Here is a 21019-nt window from a genome sequence, read left to right as displayed (position 1 = left end):
AGGGGGAAAGGGTTGTTTTTAAATTTACCCTTTTAATGACTCCTCTTTAAAAATGATTTAGTAGGGTTCATTTTAAAGGGAAGGGTTGTTCTCTTCTATTAATACTTCATCTTCTTCAACTGCAGCTCCCTCTCCTTCTAAAAAAAATATGCGAAGAAGACTAGGGGGATTCATCTGCTAAAGGCAAGGAGAATAGGAAGTGATCCCTTGATAGTTCTTCCTCTCTTTTGGGGTTCAGCTCCACCCAAAAGTGTTTCCAAGCCATTGAATCAGTTTGGCTCCTCAGATGCGACAAGAGCTAAATCTAAGTAGCTGGTCCATTGCTCCTCAAGTCACACTATGGAACTTATAACTAACTCAATTCAGACCACTCTAGTCCCACTTCTCCTCTAGATCCCTGTTACTGCATTTTCATACATCTTCCTCACCCAAATAATTTCTTGCAATACAAAATGTAACTATGTTTATTATGTATTAAGTATTTCAGCTAAAAACTACTCTTATGTTTAACAATGTTGTAAATAATCTAATTTCTTTAATATACTACTAATACTCCTACAGTATTCTTCAACAGAATTATTAGCTTCTTGTCTAAATTACTGTAAGCTCTCCCTTTTCCTTGTCTTTTTGTACTATCACCATTATTATTACTAAACGTTTCATAATGGTCATATTGTATGGAGCTTTTCTCCCCAGGTCTCTGCTGAAAACAGGCAAGCCTGCAGAGTCGGACTTCCCTGTTAAATAAATGCAAAAAAAATAATAAATTAAATAAATAAATATGCCTTCTAGGATCCATTCTCCCTTCTTACAAGAGACCCCCTCAAAAGGCTGCCAGCCCACCCTCAGACTCATCATCCTTCAGACTAATGAGCAGCCTAACTGAAGCAGATGAGGACAGGATGATGAGGAAGTTTTATCAGGATCCAGATTCAGTTGGGGAGTCTGAATGGCTCCATCTCCCATTGGACCTGTGAGCCTATCAACAACCCAAACCCAGTTGTTAACTCCTATTCCAGTCTGACCTGTGGCTTAGGAGCCATCAGTTCATAGAGCTCCAAGTTCGTCTTCTGTGTCAGATTCAAGGCTTGGCCTTTGTCCATTCTGACCTCACCTTTGATTCAGTCGGTGCAGACACTGTCAGAGCTAGAAGGATCTCAGAGCCTTTTCGTAGGTGTGGGATCCAGGGAAAGGCTTGGTTCAAGTCCGATGTTCTCAGAGTAATCCCCTCCAGTCACAGCCTTTATGCTGAACAGCTTGGCTGCAACCTCTGCATTGAGACAGGGTTGTGGTGATGCTTTGAGCGGTGCTGGGCAGGTGTCTTTGGCTCCTGCCAGGGTGGCCCTTGCTTCTCCCATAGCTTCTGCCTTTGAGGTAGTGGAGAGAATGTTCCACCTCTGTGGCCAAGGCATACTTACCCTCTTAGGTCCAACCCCTCCACAACTGTCTGGTTTGGCCCCCGAGTGTCTTCATCCTGTCCCATCCGGGCAGCTGGCCTGTTCAAGCCTGGAAACTGTCCTTATCCGGGACTATGCTCACACTTTTGAATCCTCCATGGAGAATCCCACCAGTGAGCTTTGTTGGAAGCATATGTGCAAAAGGAGGCACTTAGATGCCTTATAGAAATCTTTAACAGAAGACACCAACTTTGATGAAGGGGAAGTGTCCCCCAGATCACCCCTTCAAGATGTCTCCTTCAGTAAAATACTCAAACATTTGAGGCACAAAGGTGATTAGTCTTCAGATGCCCCTTCCCTGGAGGAGTCAGTGTTTCGCAAGGCTTTCAGACCTGGCTCAGCTACTTCCTGGATAGACCCATCAGAGGATGAGATAGTGGACCTCATCTCCTGATGGGCTTGGAAGGATCCAGATGTCTCCAAGAGGCCAGATAAGTACCTTGTTGCATGAAAAGATTCAGCCCACTGGAGCAAGGGTTTCCCAGTAGATGCTATGGTGGAAGCAGCAGCCACCAAGAAAGAACTTGCTAAACAGAGTTCTTCTGTCCATCACCCAAACAGAGAGTCCAGAATTTTGACACGTTTTGAAAGCATATTTACGTATCACTGACCTTTGCTCAACAGGTCACTGAATTACTTGGCACATGTTCCAAGATTTCTGACGGGCTTCATCGAGGACTTTTCCAATTACTTCTCAGGGTCCATGTCTGTGAAAGACAAGAAGATTGTTGTTTTTTTCACAACAGGCTATCTACAGTCCCTGTCAAATGCCTCTATGAGGCTGATTTCTCATGCCTTGGTGGGAGCTTTGAGAAATGTTGATTCAGGAATTGCCATGAAAAGGCACACCTGTATGCACCTTTGTGATTTTGTGGAGCCTTTCAAGTCATCATTCATCAGTGCTTCCTTTGGTGGCTCCACCTTACTTGGCCCCAAGATGAAATAAACCCTGTCTAGGAGTGAACAGGATGGGAAGACATTACCTGCCATAGGGATATGTTTCTTTACCCCTCAAAGGACTTTTCACAAAACCAGAGAGGGGGTAGGAAAATGTGGTTCCATAAGTTGCAAAGTTCTTCCCAGAACTCCTATGGGGACAGGGCCCCCTGTGGCAGAGGGTGGAAGTCTAATGGTAGACATCACCCATGTGGCAGAGCAGACCCACAAAACCAGTGTTGTTGCACTCTGCAGGCAATCAGGGCACTTATCCCTGCACCTGGAAGCCTGGATAGCCATCACCAAAGATATCTGGGTACAGTGGATGATATCCAAAGATTATTATATACCCTTTTCCCTTCAACCTTCCAATCATCCCACAAACATTTCCAATGCTCCACCCATTCAGAGGAAATCAGCAGCTACAAAAATAGAAAAACTGCTCGACAAGAGCCATCCAAATGGTCCCCCCAGACCAGAAATTATTTGGAACTTACTCAAGGTTCTTTTTGGTGCCAAAGAAAAATGGGGACCCGAGGCCTATATTGGATCTCAGCAATTTGAGTCTGTTCATCAAGCACTCAAAATTCTGAATGGAAAATGTTCAGTCCATTCCACAGCTGCTGCACAAGGATGACTGGATGTGTTCGACAGATCTCCAAGATGCATACACCCCCTGTCCATGCCGATACAGACTGCAAAGATTTGTAGAGAACACACAGTGTCGTGGATCACCACAAAAGAAGCTTCTCATGGCTTCCCTTTTATCCTTCCAGCATCCACAGCCACAATGACTACAGAAGGTTCTCAACTAGGGTCAGGGGTCATTACTTAGGAAGGACAGTACAAGGCACTTGGTCTCATTTGGAGGTCAATCTTCACATCAATGTCCTGGAAATGAGGACAGTCCTATTAGCGCTGCAGGCGGTTGAAGATACTCTCCCTTCAGGGATGGTTGCTATTCAGACAAGCTGGGGGATGGGACCTGATCCTACCCCTTATGATGAGAGGCTTTCAGAGTATGGTAATGAGTGATCTCTTCCAGCCACTTCCTTTTGGCAATGTATATCTTGGGGAAGTCCAATGTGCTAGCAGACAAACTGAGCAGGTCCATCTTACTGTCTCAAGAGTGGCCTCTCGACCTTGTTGTGGCAGAAATTATTTTATCATCAATGGGGCCAGCTATGGTTCGATGTCTTCACTTCCCCTCTCAACTCCAAGTGCAGCAGTTACTTGGTCTGGATCCTCCTACACGGGGGAGTCACCAAGAGACTCTCTGATTCACGAGTAGCCCCCTGGGCTCCTTTATGCATTTCCTCCAACTCCTCTAATTCCAAATGTTTTTTAAAAAAGTGATTCACTGGAAGAGCAAAGTAAATTGCAATCAGTTGCAAAAATATCTGTATATTTTTGATAAACCGTTCTCACATTAAGAAATGTATAAACTGTACAGTACTGCTGCTTCACACTGAGTGCATAAGTAGGGATTAAATGTTTGGGATGTTGCACAAAACCATGAATAAATCCAGCCGAAGAAGACGTATAAATGATGCTGACCACTGCTGTGTGCTGCTGAGAGGACAGTGATGATGTTGATGAAGCTACAAAATTCAAGTAATTATTTATCACTGCTACCAAAATGTATGTGGCTTTATTTAATTTTTCATCATTTCATTTGATTTCATGATTTTATTTTATTTTTTTTTTCGAGCCCCAGATGCTTAAAATTCAGGTACTCATAGTCAGGGGCTCGAGTGATTTTAAATCCAGGAACTCAAATACCTTAGTTGGTGGTTTCCCCATCTGCCCACCTATCAAAGCAGCTACTCAAACTGAAATGTGAGTTCAGGGACGCAGTTGCAGCAAAAGTCACAGGCAATGAAGTTCTCATCACAGAACTGGTAAGTGGGGAAAGGAAACGGGGTGGGGATCTTTAGGCTTAGAGAGCAATTGGAAGTTAGCACTAGGTGCAGGTTAGGGAGGGGAATCAGATATTAGGTTTAGGGAGCAAATGAGACTTGGCTCAAAGGCAGGCTTAGGGAGGGAAGGGGGATTTTAGGTTTAGGGAACAATTGAGAGCTGTTTTTAGGGTTACGGTCTGGGGTTCTGGGAGGAATAGTTAGCTTATTGGTAGTGCGATGGAATAGGGTAGTGGGAGTTAGGATACTTGCCAACACAAAGTGTTTTGTGAGCTAATGGTTATGAGTACTTTTAGTAGACCTTATTCTTATGTGTTTTGTTGTACTGGTTTCATTTCCATGGTTTTCTTATATGTGACAATTAGCTGTATGTGTATATACAAAATGTACACCCAACCATGCCCCCCCAACTTCATATTATTCATAAAACTGCCCTGTCTACTGTCCAACACCTGCCCTGTAGCTAAAATGATAATATCACACTCATCATGCTTCTGTCTGGGGAAGTCCCCCCCAACACAACTGTAAAACTATACTCCTAACTATGGAAGACCAACCTCCAAATTCCATGCAACAGTTATAACACCATGCTCATGTCTAGGACAGGTGTCCACTCCCACCTACCCCAACTTCAGCAAGACTCTGCAGCAAAATAAGTACACAAAAGAATCTGTTCTTGAAAGTGCTGGCTGCATTTCTTTACAAAGACAGGTAAGGAAGTCTAACTAAAAGTTACTCCTATGCACCTTTGAAAAGAAAATCAATGGAAATAATGCTATTTTCCTTACTGTGCATATCCGAAAACACACTGTATACAGTCTTTGGAAGGTAGAAATACTCAAGGCTGGTGTAGAAAATATCTGACATACAGAATAAAGGTGTTAATGCCAACCTGTACAACATTAGAAAGAACTGCATTCACTGTGCTACACTAATAGTATTCAAGTTAAGGTTTACTTTAGCTTGTACAACTAAAAGCAGATGGATAACAAACCAAAACCACTCTCCTTCCTTCCAAATGGAGGGCTAGTGACCCACTGAAGAAAAAAAAAATTATTCTTAAATTAGCGACCCAAAATGGAAGTGACATCTGCAAAACTAGCATTTGAGGCTGCCCTTTACAAGAATGCTATAAGGTAACAAATGCAGGAAGCAAAACAAAACGTGGAAGTTCCCCTTCTGTCAATGTGAAGAAAGACAGTACAGAAAAAGCATTTTCTTCTGCACGGGTGCTTCCATTCTTGTGAGGTCAGTGTGAGGACCTATTATTGGAAGTTGCAACACAATGACAGAGTGGATAATATTTTCTCCCCATAGCTCAAAGGCTTAAATCCTGACATCCATTATGGACTTCATATGTCTGCTGACCCCCGCCCCAAGTAAAGTCTGTGTGGAGTTCATTTAAGTATTCCAGTTTCCTTAAACAACTAAAACTCCTGCTAATTAGGCAGAACAGTTGTTCTACCTTGGTCTTCCACACAGCTTTTCCCTTTGCCTTCCGGATTATGGCTGGAAAATGTCCACAAGGATCAGTCCACTAACACAATGAACAAATTAATACATAAAACATGCAATATCTAAAGGATACATTACACAATATAATTTCAACAGCTGAAGGATTCAGAAAAGCAGAAACATTGACACTTTGGCTAACCAAGTGAGAGCTCACAGATTAATCATTTGCATTATGTCCTCTTCTTGAATTTCTATCCAAGTAATAACACAGACGTCTCTTTCTCGTGGGAGAGGCAAAAGGATTCAGGATAATCACACTTATCCAGCTGCTGGAAGACATTTCACCTGGAAGTGAAACATGTGACCAAAACTGGAAATAAACATCAAGTTAAGTACACAAAAAATTGCTTTATGAGTCTTAAAAGCGTACTCAGGTGTGGTAACTGAATGATAATAAAAAATGACAAAATGCAAGCATACTTTCTTACTGTTGAGTCTGATCTGTTTTACATCTGTCATCTTCTGGAGATGCTGTAGGAAAGTGTTCTCAGAAAGGTCGTTTTCAGGTATGAAGTACTGATGAATGTCATACTGCAAGCGCCATCTGGAGTCTTCGTCAGTTGAGACATCACAAGTTGGTTCAGGCTTTCCCCTGTAAAGAGGATCAGACATCTGAAGTATCCTGGTACAGACTATCTGGTGATGTAAACACACTACATATTGTACTCAATTTGTAACTACATTACGCAAATCACAATGTGGCAACTTTCATAGTGACTGTGAAACCATGATAAAGGACAATATTATCCCAGGAATAAAAGTTCAGAGGGATATTCCGAAGTGATCATCACTGCTCTTTTGCCTAGCCCTTAATCCAGTAACCTGTCTACTTAACAGAGTAGGTCATAGCTACAATTTAGCTCCCAGAAAACAACAAAGTGTAAAGACTTCTCTTCTTCTTTTTGTGGATGATGTAACACTGTATAGTTAGTCAGATGAGGAGCTGAAAGCACAAGAGAAAGTGGCCAAAACTTTTGCAGATGATACAAGGATGTCATATGATCTTGATAAATGTGCAAAACCAACATTTAAAGCTGGAAAGCTGCAGTACCAAGATCAGTCTGGGACAGGAATGTAATCTAAAGAAACTTGAGCAAGAGGGAGTATATAAATACTTGGGAACTGACAAAGGATCAACAATAAAACATGAACAAATGCAACAAAACTGAGTAAGGAATATTTTAGAAGAATAAAATTAATATTGAAAACAGTCTTGACATGTAGGAAAAAAGTCCAAGCTATAAACCAATTTGCTGTTCCTGTTCTAACTTATGATTTTGGGGTGACTTACTGGCCCCAAAAGGTACTGGATCAGCTGGACAGAAGAATAAGAAAAATGCCTCACACCTATCAAATGATGTATTAAAATCAGTGTAAAACAAGATTATATACTCCCCGTTCCTAAGGAAATATGAGCTTCCTCAAAACTGATTACATGTACAGATCTGCAATCGTAGGACTGCATACATATCTGCTGATCTCACCAGATCCAGACACAGTGACGGTTGTAAAAACAAAGAAAGCAAGTCTAAGATGACTTCCCCGCTTAGATTACCAGAAACACATTGGTGTTAAGTGAGAATGGAAACCAAACCAGAAGCAAGCAAAAATCAGGCAGCAAATAAATGTGTCAAAAAACAAAGAATATAAGGAGAAGGATCAGATGAGAAGGCACGAGATGAGGAAAAGGCATAAATACAGTTGCAAGTACAGAAAATGCCTGGAACAACCTCATGTTGAGCAGGATCTGACACAAGAATGGTTAAGGACTGGTGAATTTAAACCAAAAGATGAATGGTTATTGCTGGTGGCCCAGGATAGTGGACGACATACACGCTGGTTTACAAAGACCATTCAGCAAGTGGGAGAAACAGACAAATGCAGGTTCTGTAAAACAGAACTGGAAACAGTTGCACATCCTCTTGCTGGGTGCAATACACTAATGGCAAAGGACCTGTATACTGAAGGGTATAATTATAATAATGTGGTAAGACTGCTGTTATTGGGGATTATGTAAACATTACAATACTGAAATAGACGAGAAGCACTGAGAACATGAAACACAAAGCTTTACAGAGAATTATGAAGTTTATATCACATGGGATCACCCATTACCACCAGTTCAAAAAATAGATGTGAAAAAACAGATATAGTAGTCTATGAAAAGAAAACAAAAGTAGAATTGACCATTGAAATTGCTATACCCAGTGACTACAGTGTCTTACATACAGAGACACTCAAAGTTATAAGATACCAGGATTTGCAGATAGAAATGAAGGCAATACTCCCCAGACAGTTCCAACTGTAGAGGGAGCAATGGGTCTCATAAAAAAGAATCTACAGTTGTATTTAAATATGCTACAGATACATGTAACACCATGTGAACCGCAGAGGGAATCAATTCTGAGCACACTGTGGACCCCGCAAATAGTACTTCTGGCTAACATCAAATACTGAAAAATCCTAATTTTATACTTTGACTTAGGAACGGGGTCCATTCCAGTAATGGTATTAGAAACCCAAATGACATGAAGAAATTAAAAAAAATGAGACAACTTCCTCCTATACCCATTAAGTGGCTGTGCAACTAACTGAATTTATTTTTATTACTTATTTATTAATGTTCAGCCCAGAAGATATCCCCTTAGCTCTTAGACCTACCAGAATGCTTCTAATCTCCTCTCAGCAGGAAGAATATGATGCCTTGCAGAAGGATTTAAATGTGTTTTTTTTTCTTTTTAAAGTTTATTCAAGCCAGTTAAGTGAGCTAATGGAGAAGTGCTCTTGTTTTACACTTGATACTCTTATATTAGTCCTGTTACCTTCTAGGATACCAGACTTAGCTTGATCACTGTGGATTACTTGTGTTTTTTTATATCATTTATTTTATTCCCAGATAGACTGTGGTGACATTACCCCTCTTTAATACAACAGAGTCACAACATGTAACATAACACAACACATCAAACTGGTAAAAGTAATCATACACCTCACAACAGTATATATCCAATCACAATGACCACTATGATGGTATTAATTATGATGCATGAGAATCTAATACAAGTGGTCATCCATGAATACCTTTCAACCTGTGGACACTGAAAATCAGGACAAAAGCTCCTGAAAAGTAAGTACATCTCACCAAAAATATGGACAGCTAATGAGTATGAACTTTGCATGCCTAAAAGCATAATTCCTTCCACTTTGAAAAGGACAGTCAGATGCTACTGCTCAAAAGACAGCATTAAACAGTTAAAAAAATGAGAAATGACAAAATGGCACAAAACATAAGCAGAATAATCTTTATTAAGCCCCGAATAGGAGCTGCTTTTAAAGCACAGGCTCCACACTTCTGTTTATCATTTGGCTTTTATGTGACTAGGAAGAAGACACAGTTGAGTGCTGAGTAAATGGAGAAATATTGACTGGTTTGTTTAGGGGGTATGCTTTGAGTTATGGTTAATGACTGTGTGCACTAATTATGAAACTTGGAACATGTCTGTGGCAGTGTTATGGGCTAACTAGGTAAGGGAACAGTTTTAGTATTCTCAGTGTATGCTACTTTATATTGAATGTCCTACATAGTGGTACTGTTGGGGAAGGGGTTTTCATAAAGTAATGTATAAGGTTGGGATTAGGAATAGGGCCAGAGTTAGGGTTAGTGCATGAGTAAGGATGGGCAGGAGACACCCATCTGTGCCTCCAAATTAATGCATTATAATCCTGACCCTGCTTATAATCATAACAGTGCACCTTATCTTAGAAAAACCCTTTCTGTAACACTACCACTGAACAAAACACTCAGACACACATACATGCATGAATGCACACACGTACAAACATGCGCGCACACATGCACACACACACACACTAGCACAAAAATATAACAGTAAATCTTTATCCTTGCTTAGTGTCTACTCTAACTCTGACATGCATGCACTCATACAAACACTCCCACCTCCTAATGCCAAAACCTTCAGAACAACACCTTATCCACATGCATTTGATGTCACATTCACCTGAAATCTTCGAATTTTGATGAACAGAATACCTGTTGGCATTTCAGCATTATTCACGCCATCAATGTGTAGCCAATTTAACAGCGTGAATAATATTCACATAACTTGCATTACATTACAGGGAACATTAAAACTAACCTTAAGACCACATTAAGCATATCGCAGGCTATTTATATCAAATACGAAACTTTTTATATACTCAAAATATTTCAGTAAATGCACATTTTCGTCCTATGAGACACTTCAGCTCAGAAAATGTCCACAAGTCTGTCAGCCATCTTCGATGCTCTTCCATGTCATTTAATTTAACAAGGCTAGTTAGATATATATATATATATATATATATATATATATATGGTTCATAGCAGGTTACTAGGCTATTGGCCCTAGGGCCTTTATAAGCCGAACTGTGTTATACCTTTGTTCCCTTATTGACCAAGCTCTATGGTCTATGTTTGTAACTTGGTCAATATGGGAACAAGGGCATAACACAGCTAGGCTTAGTATAGTCTTAAGGTTATTTTTGCATACATTTATGGAAGCCTATTATCACTTATTTCTGTGGCAGGGCTAGCCAGTCGGTGGTGTAAACCTTGGTTCAAGAGGACTGTCACTGTTGAAGTGACACTCCGACCCCATGTGCAAAATGGGCAAAAGCGTTTGAGGGTTGCTGGGTGGATGGATTATGGAAGCCTAACTTTCCATTAAAAAAACAACTATTCTATCCAACAATGATGGACACTTAAAAACTGAAAATCTAAACATCAATCCACAAAGGACTGAAAAAAAAAACAAAACCACACAATGTTTTCTGCTGGGGGGAAGCCCCCCCTGCACCCCACCATCCCAGTCTCCTTGTTAATTATACATACCAACTCTGATATCGCACTGCAGTAGGGAGTGGGTACATATTCCCCTATCCATGCCATACCACCATCTTGCATTGATAATGCCTGTACATTTTGATCAGCTGTACCAGCTCTGTCACTTGTCAACAAATGGATTCATCAACAGCAGATTCTACTTCCATACACAAACATATGTCTCCTACATAAATGCCTGGGGATTTTCTTCTAAATAGCTCATCTCCCTCCCCACTTCCCAAATGAGAATTCATGGATAAAGGTGCAATACTGGAATGTAAGCTGCACAAGGAAGGCAGGTTGTGCTACTCCACCATTAAGTGATTCACTGTTGTGCAGATCACCAGGTGTGCTACTTGTAATTAAAATATAACTTGCTTAACTAAGAAGTACTCAGAGGCAGTTTGAAGAACTAGCCAGTTCAGTCCCCTACAAACTTGTGCCACTAGTTACCTCAGGCACCTATCAGGCCACACACAGTGAGCTCCAACAGAGATATATACACACGTGCACAGATATACACAGCTAACAGGGATGGACACACACACACACACACACACACACACACACACACACACACACACACTTTACCTACACCACCTGCTATCACACAAAGAAATCTAATTACAGCAGAGCTCTTACAGTACACAACTTTGCTCTCATCAACCTCACCAGGCCAAATGCAAATACAACAACAGACCGACACACACACACCAAAATCAGACACACACGCACATGCACACACTGAAAAGAGAGGCACACATGCTTGTACAGCCTGTCACAAGTAAACATACTTTACTGCATTATTTACCTGGATTAGCAAGCTCAGCAAGGCGAAGCTACTCATTTTCACCTTTTGCAGATTATCCCTCATTAAAATACACAGATATATGCATCTAAAATGCTGCTTCCAATTATGCATTTTGTCCACTGTTCAGCATGGAAATTGCACAATATGGACACCTACGAACTGGCATAGAAGGCAAGCTGCCCTGTAGAATTGTGCACCAGGATAGTAATGGACTTCACACGCATATGCCAACATTTCCCAGCTACCGCATTTATATGTGGCACCGAACTGGGCAGTAGAAATATCCATAAATTGTGGCAGCTTTCCCTAGTTCAAAACATAACTTGAATGACCTTGCATACTAGATATGTTGACTATGAATCCCAGACAAGATCTGTATTCTTTTTTTTTTGCTAATCTGCCAACAATGTCAGTCTCAAGCAGCAGATTTTCCCATGGCTTTTTGAATTCTTACTCTGTCTCCATCCTATAAATGTGATACTCTTTTCAAAGTGCTATTTTTGCCACTAATTTCTTTGCAGTATTTTCTTTACTTTATGCTGATTTTTAGACGTAAGTAATGTATTTTTGTAAGCAAACGGCTTTTTCTTCCCATTAACAGCTGAGCTGGTGACTGCCTGAGTACCTACAAGGAAGCCTTTCCTATATGCCAAAACTGAATATGACAATCCTCATAGCTTTTGCTATTGATCTTTCTCATGAGATAACTGCCTGGTGGTTCCTTCCGCCTGTCCATTCGGGTGAGAATAGCTCCCACTCACGCACAAATCTTTTGAAGTCTCAACTTGTGCATTCTAGACAACTGTCACCATGAGAATATCACACACCCCATTTTCTGAATAGTTAATTTAATACACTAGTCTCAGCTGTATTCACTGTGTCTGTCAGTTTTAATTATTTCTGGAAAGTTAGATTAATAATCCACACATGTGAAATGCAAGACTTCTCAGAAATGGAATAAAACAATGCCCATTCATCTCCATGCATGGTCTGAAACTAGGTATGCTGGCATCTCTTCCTTTGGATTGCTGTCATGGCAAGTAATGGAGAAATAGAACTGCCCTTATCAAAAGCCATGCATCTGTGGACAGCAAGAGATATTGCTTGTGCACAATTAAATTAACTGATAAAAATGACACAGGTGTGTTGCTTGCACACAGTTAAAAGAATTAACTGATAAAAATGACAAAGAGATATGGAAATAAAATGTGACTCAAATAAGGCAAAAGTGAGAAATAAAGGCAAGATGTGTTGTAAAGCTGGCAGGCATGAAAAGCAGATCCACAAGGCAATGTAGTAAAACAAAGATAGGTCTTATGTTTGCAGCAGATGTTGTAAGCATAAAATGAAATTCTTTTACTTTCAATCAATTTTGCACACTATGTGCTCGAAAAGGACATTTTAAGATGTGAAAACAAAAACAAGCATTTATATTATTTACATGCTGCCAAACAGAAATATAAAAATGAATTGTTTTTGGGTACTTTTGAAATAAAAAAGAAATCATACTATGAACTTTGAAATGCATTACACACAGTAAAACATGTATGCAAAGTTTAGTGATTGAAAGAAATACTGTAAATTTCTAGAAACAGGCATAGAGTGCAAAATCTTGTCAGAAGATAGTTTCAATATCCTGGATCTTACAATCACTGAAGAGAAATCAAAGTGCACATTATTAGCATACATACACACACACACACACACACACACACACACACACACACACACACACATACACACACAGTTTAACTAGGAAAGCAAACTATAGCAGAATGATAAACATTGCCTATATATATATATATATATATATATATATATATATATATATATATATATATATATATATATATATATATATATATATATATATATATATATATATATATATATATATATATATACACACACACACACACACACACACACACAAAACACAAGTAAATATTTATGTATACATAGATACATACAAATATGCAACATGCAAGCACTCACACACACACACACACACACACACACACACACACACACACACATACACACACACACACACACACACACACACACACACGAACTCACACTTGTGGCTGAAAAGGTTCCATACACCAGCTTACTTAACTAGTTATCAAATAAAATTAAAAGTAAAGCCACTCAACACAGCTATCCACATACAGTTATTGTAGAACAATTTAGTCTCAGAAAGAGAATACCTTAAAAAAATTGTAGAACAAATTAAGTTCGGGATTGCCTGATGGATGTTTTGTACATAGTTGTTTTGAATGACTGCATCCTTGTATAGAACAAGGTAAACATTGTAAGAAGTCACAGTGAGAAGACTAGTTATGGTATGTTACTTTTCATGACACAAACTTCTCCTCAACAGATGGAGTGCTCCACTATATAAACAAAATCAAGACACCACTAGATACTGGCAGGACAACACTCTATTTTGCCCTTGTACATCTAAGCAATGTGTCATTTTTTTTAATTCTGATTGTGCTGAGCCCACTACCTGATTTGACGATTATTTTGCAATATTTTCTTCAATTCACTTTTTGAAATTACTACTGCTAAGTAATACTATTTTGTGATGCCTATTGTTTTATACTTTATGTAATATTTATGTCTGGGAGTAAAGGTTGTAGCCAAAAACGGTCCACAAACCAGCTCACCTACTCAGTTAACAAATATAACGCAGTCACCTTTCTGGCTCCCAATTAGAAGCACAGAAAGGGGACTGAGAGTCCCTGCATTATGAAAACTAAACTACAAGTGTATTAATAAACATCAAGTTGTAAAACTCGTAGCTACACCTTTAAAACAATTTTGTGCTTCCCACTTCCCTGAACTCACATACATTAACACCTTAGATCGCAGAACCTTGCAGAAGGTAGAATAGACAAACACTGCAATTTTGGAATCTGCACATATCCCCCACATTCATGCTTGCAGTTTCAAGGTCTGTAATTACATTTCTTGGAAGTTCATCAAGCAACCTTTCTCTGTGGGACTAAAATTTACCTATATATCTTGTTAACTACAAAGTACATTACATATTACAGCATTATCATTATACAGGAGAGTGAGTATATATTCAAGTATATCTGAAACAGTTCATTCAAAAAAATTTGTCTCATTTTCAAGAGCTGCCTGGGAATAGCAGGAATTCAAGTAACTTCATTAGGTAACAAACCATACAAAGGCTGCTGTTGTTTCAAACCCAGCACAATGTCATTGCTTGATCACCACAGGCAAACACGGACTCTTACTAAAAAAGCAAACAGTTTTACAGTACAATTAATGCTGTAATTCAATTACATCCAAATGAGCCCTTTACCAAAAAAAAAAATATTTAAGCACATAAGAACATTTAAACTTCCAGTGCTATAAGATTTAACACCCAGTGCTATAAGATCACAACATGGATTAATGCTATGTTGCAATTTAGCATCACAGAGGCACCTACCTGCCATAACCAACATTGGCTGGTGCAAACTGTAGTACTGTTTCATATATATTATACTTTAAGTAGATGTTTGGATCTGTCTCCAATGAAAACTCCAGGTTACATCCTCCAGGGACAGGATCTGTGACAGGAATAAAATTAGACATAGTATAGCAAATATTTTTAGATTCTAAACAACTGATGCAGTTCTTAACCACTAAAACTGAAGAATAGACAGAATATGTAAAGTTTATTTTCAATTTAAAGGTTAACCTTGTTGGCAACAATGTTAAGAGTAAATAAGGTACATTTAATTAGTTTCCATCTCAAGCTGGGTTTGTGCTCCAGCTGTGGCATACCTGCCAAGCTGCATCTTGTTTTTTTTTTTCAGCTACTAGGTCATGACTTCTGATTTGCTGTCATCTCGAAGTCCAGACTTCTTCTTAATTTTTTAAATCATTTAAAAGTGCTTTCGCTTTATATTAAACATATAGTAGCTTTAGATTTGTGATAGCAATGAGATCAGTAGGATTTTAAAAATCTAGCTCTTCCTCAACCCAAGGAGAGGAAATAAAATAAAAAGGCAAATGTAAGAATGCTGACTGCATGAAACTCCAAATCTTGTGAGTATATGCATGAAAGACTTGCAGTTTTATTGCTAATAACATTAAAATCCATCCTCAACCTCTTTTCCCATTTTGCACATGGGGTCGGGGTGTCACTTCCGCAGTGACAATCATCTCGAGCCAAAGTTTACACCACCGGGTGGTTAGCCCTGCCACAATAGTTCATTCTCACCACTCGCTCGTACACACATACTCACCTATGGCCAATTTAGTGTGTCCAATCCAAGTACTGCATGTCTTTGGAATGTGGGAGGAAACCGGAGTGCCAGGAGGAAACCCACGTGACTGCAGGGAGGGCATGCAGACTGCACAGAAGGCACCTCAGCAGAGAATCGAACCAGAGAACCTCTTGCTGTCAGGCAACAAAGTCTTACTTGTAAAACATTTACATATATTACGATGTTGTTTGAAATTTATACACACATATGCAACAGAGAAAATGTTCACTTCCTAACCACAATGCTGATAAACATTTTCATTAAGTCCTACACAAGTAGCTGCTGGTGTTAGCAGTGTGCAGGCCCCAACAACACTGTTCTTTCATCACACGTATGTATATTCTGACATAACTTCTGCATGACATTCATGTCCATTCATCTACATATGACAATCCGTGCAAGCAAACTTTTAAATCATGGATGGCATGTGCGCGCGCGTGCACACACACACACACACACACACACACACACACACACACACACACACACACACACACACACACACACACACACACACACACTGGCTTTTAGCAGCAATGATGTTACACTGAGACAAGCTGCTGTACCACATCAAAGTCACTACCAATAAAAAGAACCATTCAAGCCACAACACTGCTAAGAGTTATGGTCAAGCATACCACGTATCTCAGCAAAGAAACAAACTACAGCATTACCAAGTATGCCACCACACTCAGAAATGCATTGCAGCATTATACAGGAAATAAAGTCCAAAACATACACTATGAAGCAGTACGAAATACTTCAGTCAGCCAAACTCTTCAGTCCAAGCTGTTTTTATTCTTCCAACTTGTATGTTGGAAGAATAAAAACAGCTTGGATTGAAGAGTTTGTCTGACTGGAAGTGTTTCCTACTGCTTCACAGTGTATGTTTTGAACTTTTTTTTGTTATATTTTACACTGTGGTTACTTTTGTTTTTTTTTATTATACAAGAAATAACAATTTGGCCATTTGTTTTTTGTAAAGTTCAGTGTATCCACACACCCTCTGTGGTTTGGCCTTTCATTCAGCACCTTCTTACTAGTATTTTGGAGAGTTGCTTCAACAATTAATGCCAAGCATCCCCTCATTATTTTACTTGGCAGCATAACTCCATTCAAACAGAACTAGGGCTAAAAATATGACCTATATTCCAGTACTGTGCTATCTGCATGGAAAATACACATTCTTGTGCAATGTGCAGTCACTTTCCTCCAATTTTCTCCACTGGCAAAAAGGACATACAATGAAGGTCAACTGCAGTAGCGCTGACTGTGACATACCACTGAGTGCAATTCCTCTACCTCAAATGAATGCACAACCTTTTCCAGCCCTTGACTGCTGGCAAAGGGCAAGTGTGTCAGGATAATAATCCAAACATCTCCCAATCTACCACAATAAAATACAGTACTCAGACCAATTTTTTGAGCCCCTGTATTCCTCAGCCAATACCAAGTCACTTAAAAAGTTTCTCATAAGAGAAGTCACTGATGTAGGGCACGCAGTCATTGCTCCACCAAGGCGGTGTTAACATACAGGGTATAATTCTTTAAATAAGCTAATATCTTGACACAGGCAGTACACATTCTTCTATTCTGTAAGGCAGTGTGAGTAAACACAGCATTCTGACAAACATCCAGATGTTACACGGTGTCAGAGTGGAAAATTTATTTCTACAGACGTGTGTGTTTTCAGCAACTGTTACGAACATAAAAATGAAGACAAAATGCCTTAAATATTACTTTTGGACTACCCATGCCAAATACATATGTGCAAGATTTGCAAGTTATACAGTTTGAAACAGTACACAACTTAAAAAAATGCAGAGTATGGTTTCAAGGGTATGGATGTATGGACTGTAAAACTAATTAATGCAAGGGTAAAATGCACACAGTTCCTTGATGCAAGTTTAAGCAAAAAAAAAATGGTAGGATGCCATGCCTGCGGCAGATCTGGACACACAGCAAGATCATGGACCATATTCTAAAAGATATGCTCTCAGTGCAAGTCTGCACTGATTCCAAAAGACTTGCTCTTTTAATTTCTCCCATGTCTTTTGGGTTTCTAATACCATGCCGGGAATGGACCCCATTCCTAAGTCAAAGTATGATTAAAGTTCATGAAATTAGTATTGTTTCAATTTTTGATGTCAGCCAGTAGTGCTCTTCACAGCACCCGCAATGTGCCCAGTAATGACTCCTTCTGCAGTTCGTATGGTGTCACATGCATTGGTAGCATATCTAAATATGACTGTAAATTCTTTTTTATAAGACCTGTTGCTCCTACTACTATTGCAACTGTCTGGGTATCTTTTTTCCACATTGCTCTCGCTTCTACCTGCAGATCCTGATATTTTATGACTATGTGTCTCTCTGTACACAGGACACTGTAGTCACTGGGTGTGGCTATTTCAATGATCAATGCTACTCTTGTCTTCTTTTCTTGGACCACTATATCCAGTTTTCTAGCATCTATCTTTTGAACTGTTGGTAATGGATGACCCCATGTGATGTAAACTTCTTCATTTTCAATTATGCTTTGTGGTTCATGTTTCTAGTGTTTTCTGGCCACTTCAATACCATAGTTGTTTGTACAATCCCCAGTGTAACAGTCTCGCCACATTATTAGGCCTTTCAGTATACAGTCCTTCTGCCATTAGTATGTCACAACCAGCAGAGGTGTGCAACTGTTTTCAATTTGGTTTTACAAAACCTACATTTCTTGGTATCTCCCACATGTTCAATGGACTTTATAAACCAACGTGTACGCAAGCCCACTATCTTGGGCCACCGATGTTAACCTTTCACCTCTCCTTAACCACTCCCGTGTTCGTTCCTGATCAACATGAGGTTATTCCAGAAGTTTTCTATACTTGCAACTACATTTATGCCTTTTTCACATTTCTTGCCTTCTCATCTGATCCTTCACCTTATATTCTTTCTTTTGTTTTTTGACACATTCAGTTGCTGCCTGACTTGTATCCATTTCTGGTTTGATTTCCATTCCTGCTTGATGCCGATAAGCTTCTGCTAGATTAAGCAGAGAAGTCATCTTAGATTTATTCCCCTCATGTTTCAAAACTTTTACTATGTTTGGGTCTTGTGAGGTCAGCAGATATGTGTGGAGTCCCATGATTGCAGATCCATACATATAATCAATTTCAAGGAGGCCCATCCCTCCTTCAGAATGGGGAATATTTAATCTTGGTATGCACCGATTTTTATAAATCATTTGGTGAGCATGAAGCATCCTTCTTGTTTTCCTATCTAATCTATCCAACACATTTTGGGGTCTGTCAATCACTCCAAAACTGTAAGTTAGGACAGGAAGAGCAAATTGGTTTATAGCCTGAATTTTGTTCCTAGATGTCAATGCTGTATTCAGGATTAATTTAAATCTTCTGAAGTATTCCTTACTAAGTTTTGTTAGCATTTGTTCATATTTTATTGTTGATCCTTCATCAATTCTCAAATATTATATACTCCTTCTTGCTCAAGTTCTTTTATATCACATTCTTGTCCCAAACTGATGTTTTCCTGCTTTAAAGGTTGCTTTTGCACATTTATCAAGACCAAATGACATTCTTATATCATCTGAAAAAGTTTTGGCAACTTACAGTTGTGCTTTCAGTTCATTATCTGATGAGCTGTACAGTTTTAAATCATTGACAAAGAGAAGGTGAAAAGTCTTTAACGGTGACAGAGTCACCCTGGAATATCCCCCTTTGAATTTGTATCCCTGGGATAACAATTTGTCCTTTATCATGGCTTAATTGCAAAGTATTCTGCTACTGTTTCATGGTCACTGTAATGTAGCTGATCAGCATGGGGTGTATCTTATAAATTTTAAGCACTCTTTTATCCGTGAATGAGGGATTTGATCAAATTGTTTTTGTAGTCAATCCATGCCATACTTAGATTCTTCCCCCTTTTACAGTTCTCCACAATGACTATTTAACAACAAATGATCCTTTGTTCCATATGACTTTCTTTTATTGTCCTTTTGTTCTACTGCCATAATTGAGTTTTCTTCTAAGTGACTATAAATTCTATTGGCATCAATTCCCATGTATAGTTTATACGTCATTAGAAGGCAAGTTATGGGTCTATAATTTTTAGGATAGCTTGCAGGTTCACTCTTAAGTAGGAGCATTGTTTTTCCTGTTGTTAGCCAGGTTGGTGTCTGTTCTGGGTGTGCATATAAACAATTCTTATTCATGGCTAAATCTTTGTGCAAAAATATTAATACTTTTAACCAGAAGTTAGGTACTGCATCTGCGCCTGGGGTTTTTCAATTAGAGGCTTTTCTTAACTTTGTTTCAATCTCTCTAGCTGTTACTTCATCCAATTTCATATCCTGTACCTTTAAACTTCTTATTCTTTCTTTTACTTCTTCTATCCATTTAGCATCTTTGTTATGTTCTACAGAATCTTCGCAGATACTTCTCCAAACTATATCTATTGCTTCTTTTTTTGGCAGTCTTTCAATTCCTTTTACTTTATTTCTCAGTTCTCTATAAAACCTTTTTGGGTCATCAATAAATTGCTTCTTTTGCACTTTTCCTTTATATTTATATTCATATCTTCTAAGTTTTTCTGCTTGTGCTGAATTTTTTTGTTTATTTTCGATAGTACATGACAGATTCTGGTCTGTTCTAATACTGTGCATTACTTTTATCACATCTATCCTTCTTAGTATTTTTGTTGATCTATTCCAACTTCTATAGTCTTCTAAAAGTGGCACTTCTTGTCTTAATTGCTTTATTCTCTGTTCGATATTTCCATGATGGTATTCGATTTCTCCCCTTCCTTTCCCTCACTACCCTGTGTTCTTGTGGTAGAACTTTATCAGTTATTAATTTAGCTGTACAGTAATATATACTTCTGTTATATCGCATGGATCTCTATGAACAGTCCTAATTACTGTGTTCATTTGTTTTATCAGACTTCTGACTTTTTGGGTTTTATTAACCTTCTGCAGTCTATTTCTTTCATCGATCTTGACATATCTGTCCATGTCTATTAAATCAAACAATTCTTCTCTTAGTGCAATTTCTTCTAAACTGAGGGCACATCCCTTGTTTTCCAGTTCCTGGGGGCATTCTATAGAAGGTTCTATAGCATCTTCCTGTGACACACTCATCAATTTCATCCTGTGCCATCTGTTGCTCTATGATATGGGAACGGACTGGCCTATCACTCCTCAACATTGA

At 39.0% G+C, this 21019-nt stretch overlaps 1 protein-coding gene across 1 annotated transcript in view; it reads right to left on the bottom strand.

Annotated features, from left to right (window-relative positions):
- TM7SF3 (transmembrane 7 superfamily member 3) overlaps nucleotides 1-21019 on the bottom strand; it is a 559640-nt gene that overhangs the window by 235959 nt on the left and 302662 nt on the right. Inside the window, exons 4-5 of the mRNA XM_044087728.1 lie at nucleotides 14987-15107; nucleotides 6248-6419 (exon numbers count right to left, since the gene is read on the bottom strand). Coding sequence (XP_043943663.1) covers nucleotides 6248-6419; nucleotides 14987-15107 — 293 coding nt within the window. The remainder of the gene's footprint in view (nucleotides 1-6247; nucleotides 6420-14986; nucleotides 15108-21019) is intronic.

Source organism: Protopterus annectens, chromosome 11.part0, assembly GCF_019279795.1.
Source record: "Protopterus annectens isolate FY-2018-M chromosome 11.part0, PAN1.0, whole genome shotgun sequence".
Classification (NCBI taxonomy): domain Eukaryota; kingdom Metazoa; phylum Chordata; order Ceratodontiformes; family Protopteridae; genus Protopterus; species Protopterus annectens.
The sequence above is the reverse complement of the archived record's forward strand: the minus strand, read 5'-3'. Positions and strand labels throughout refer to the sequence as shown.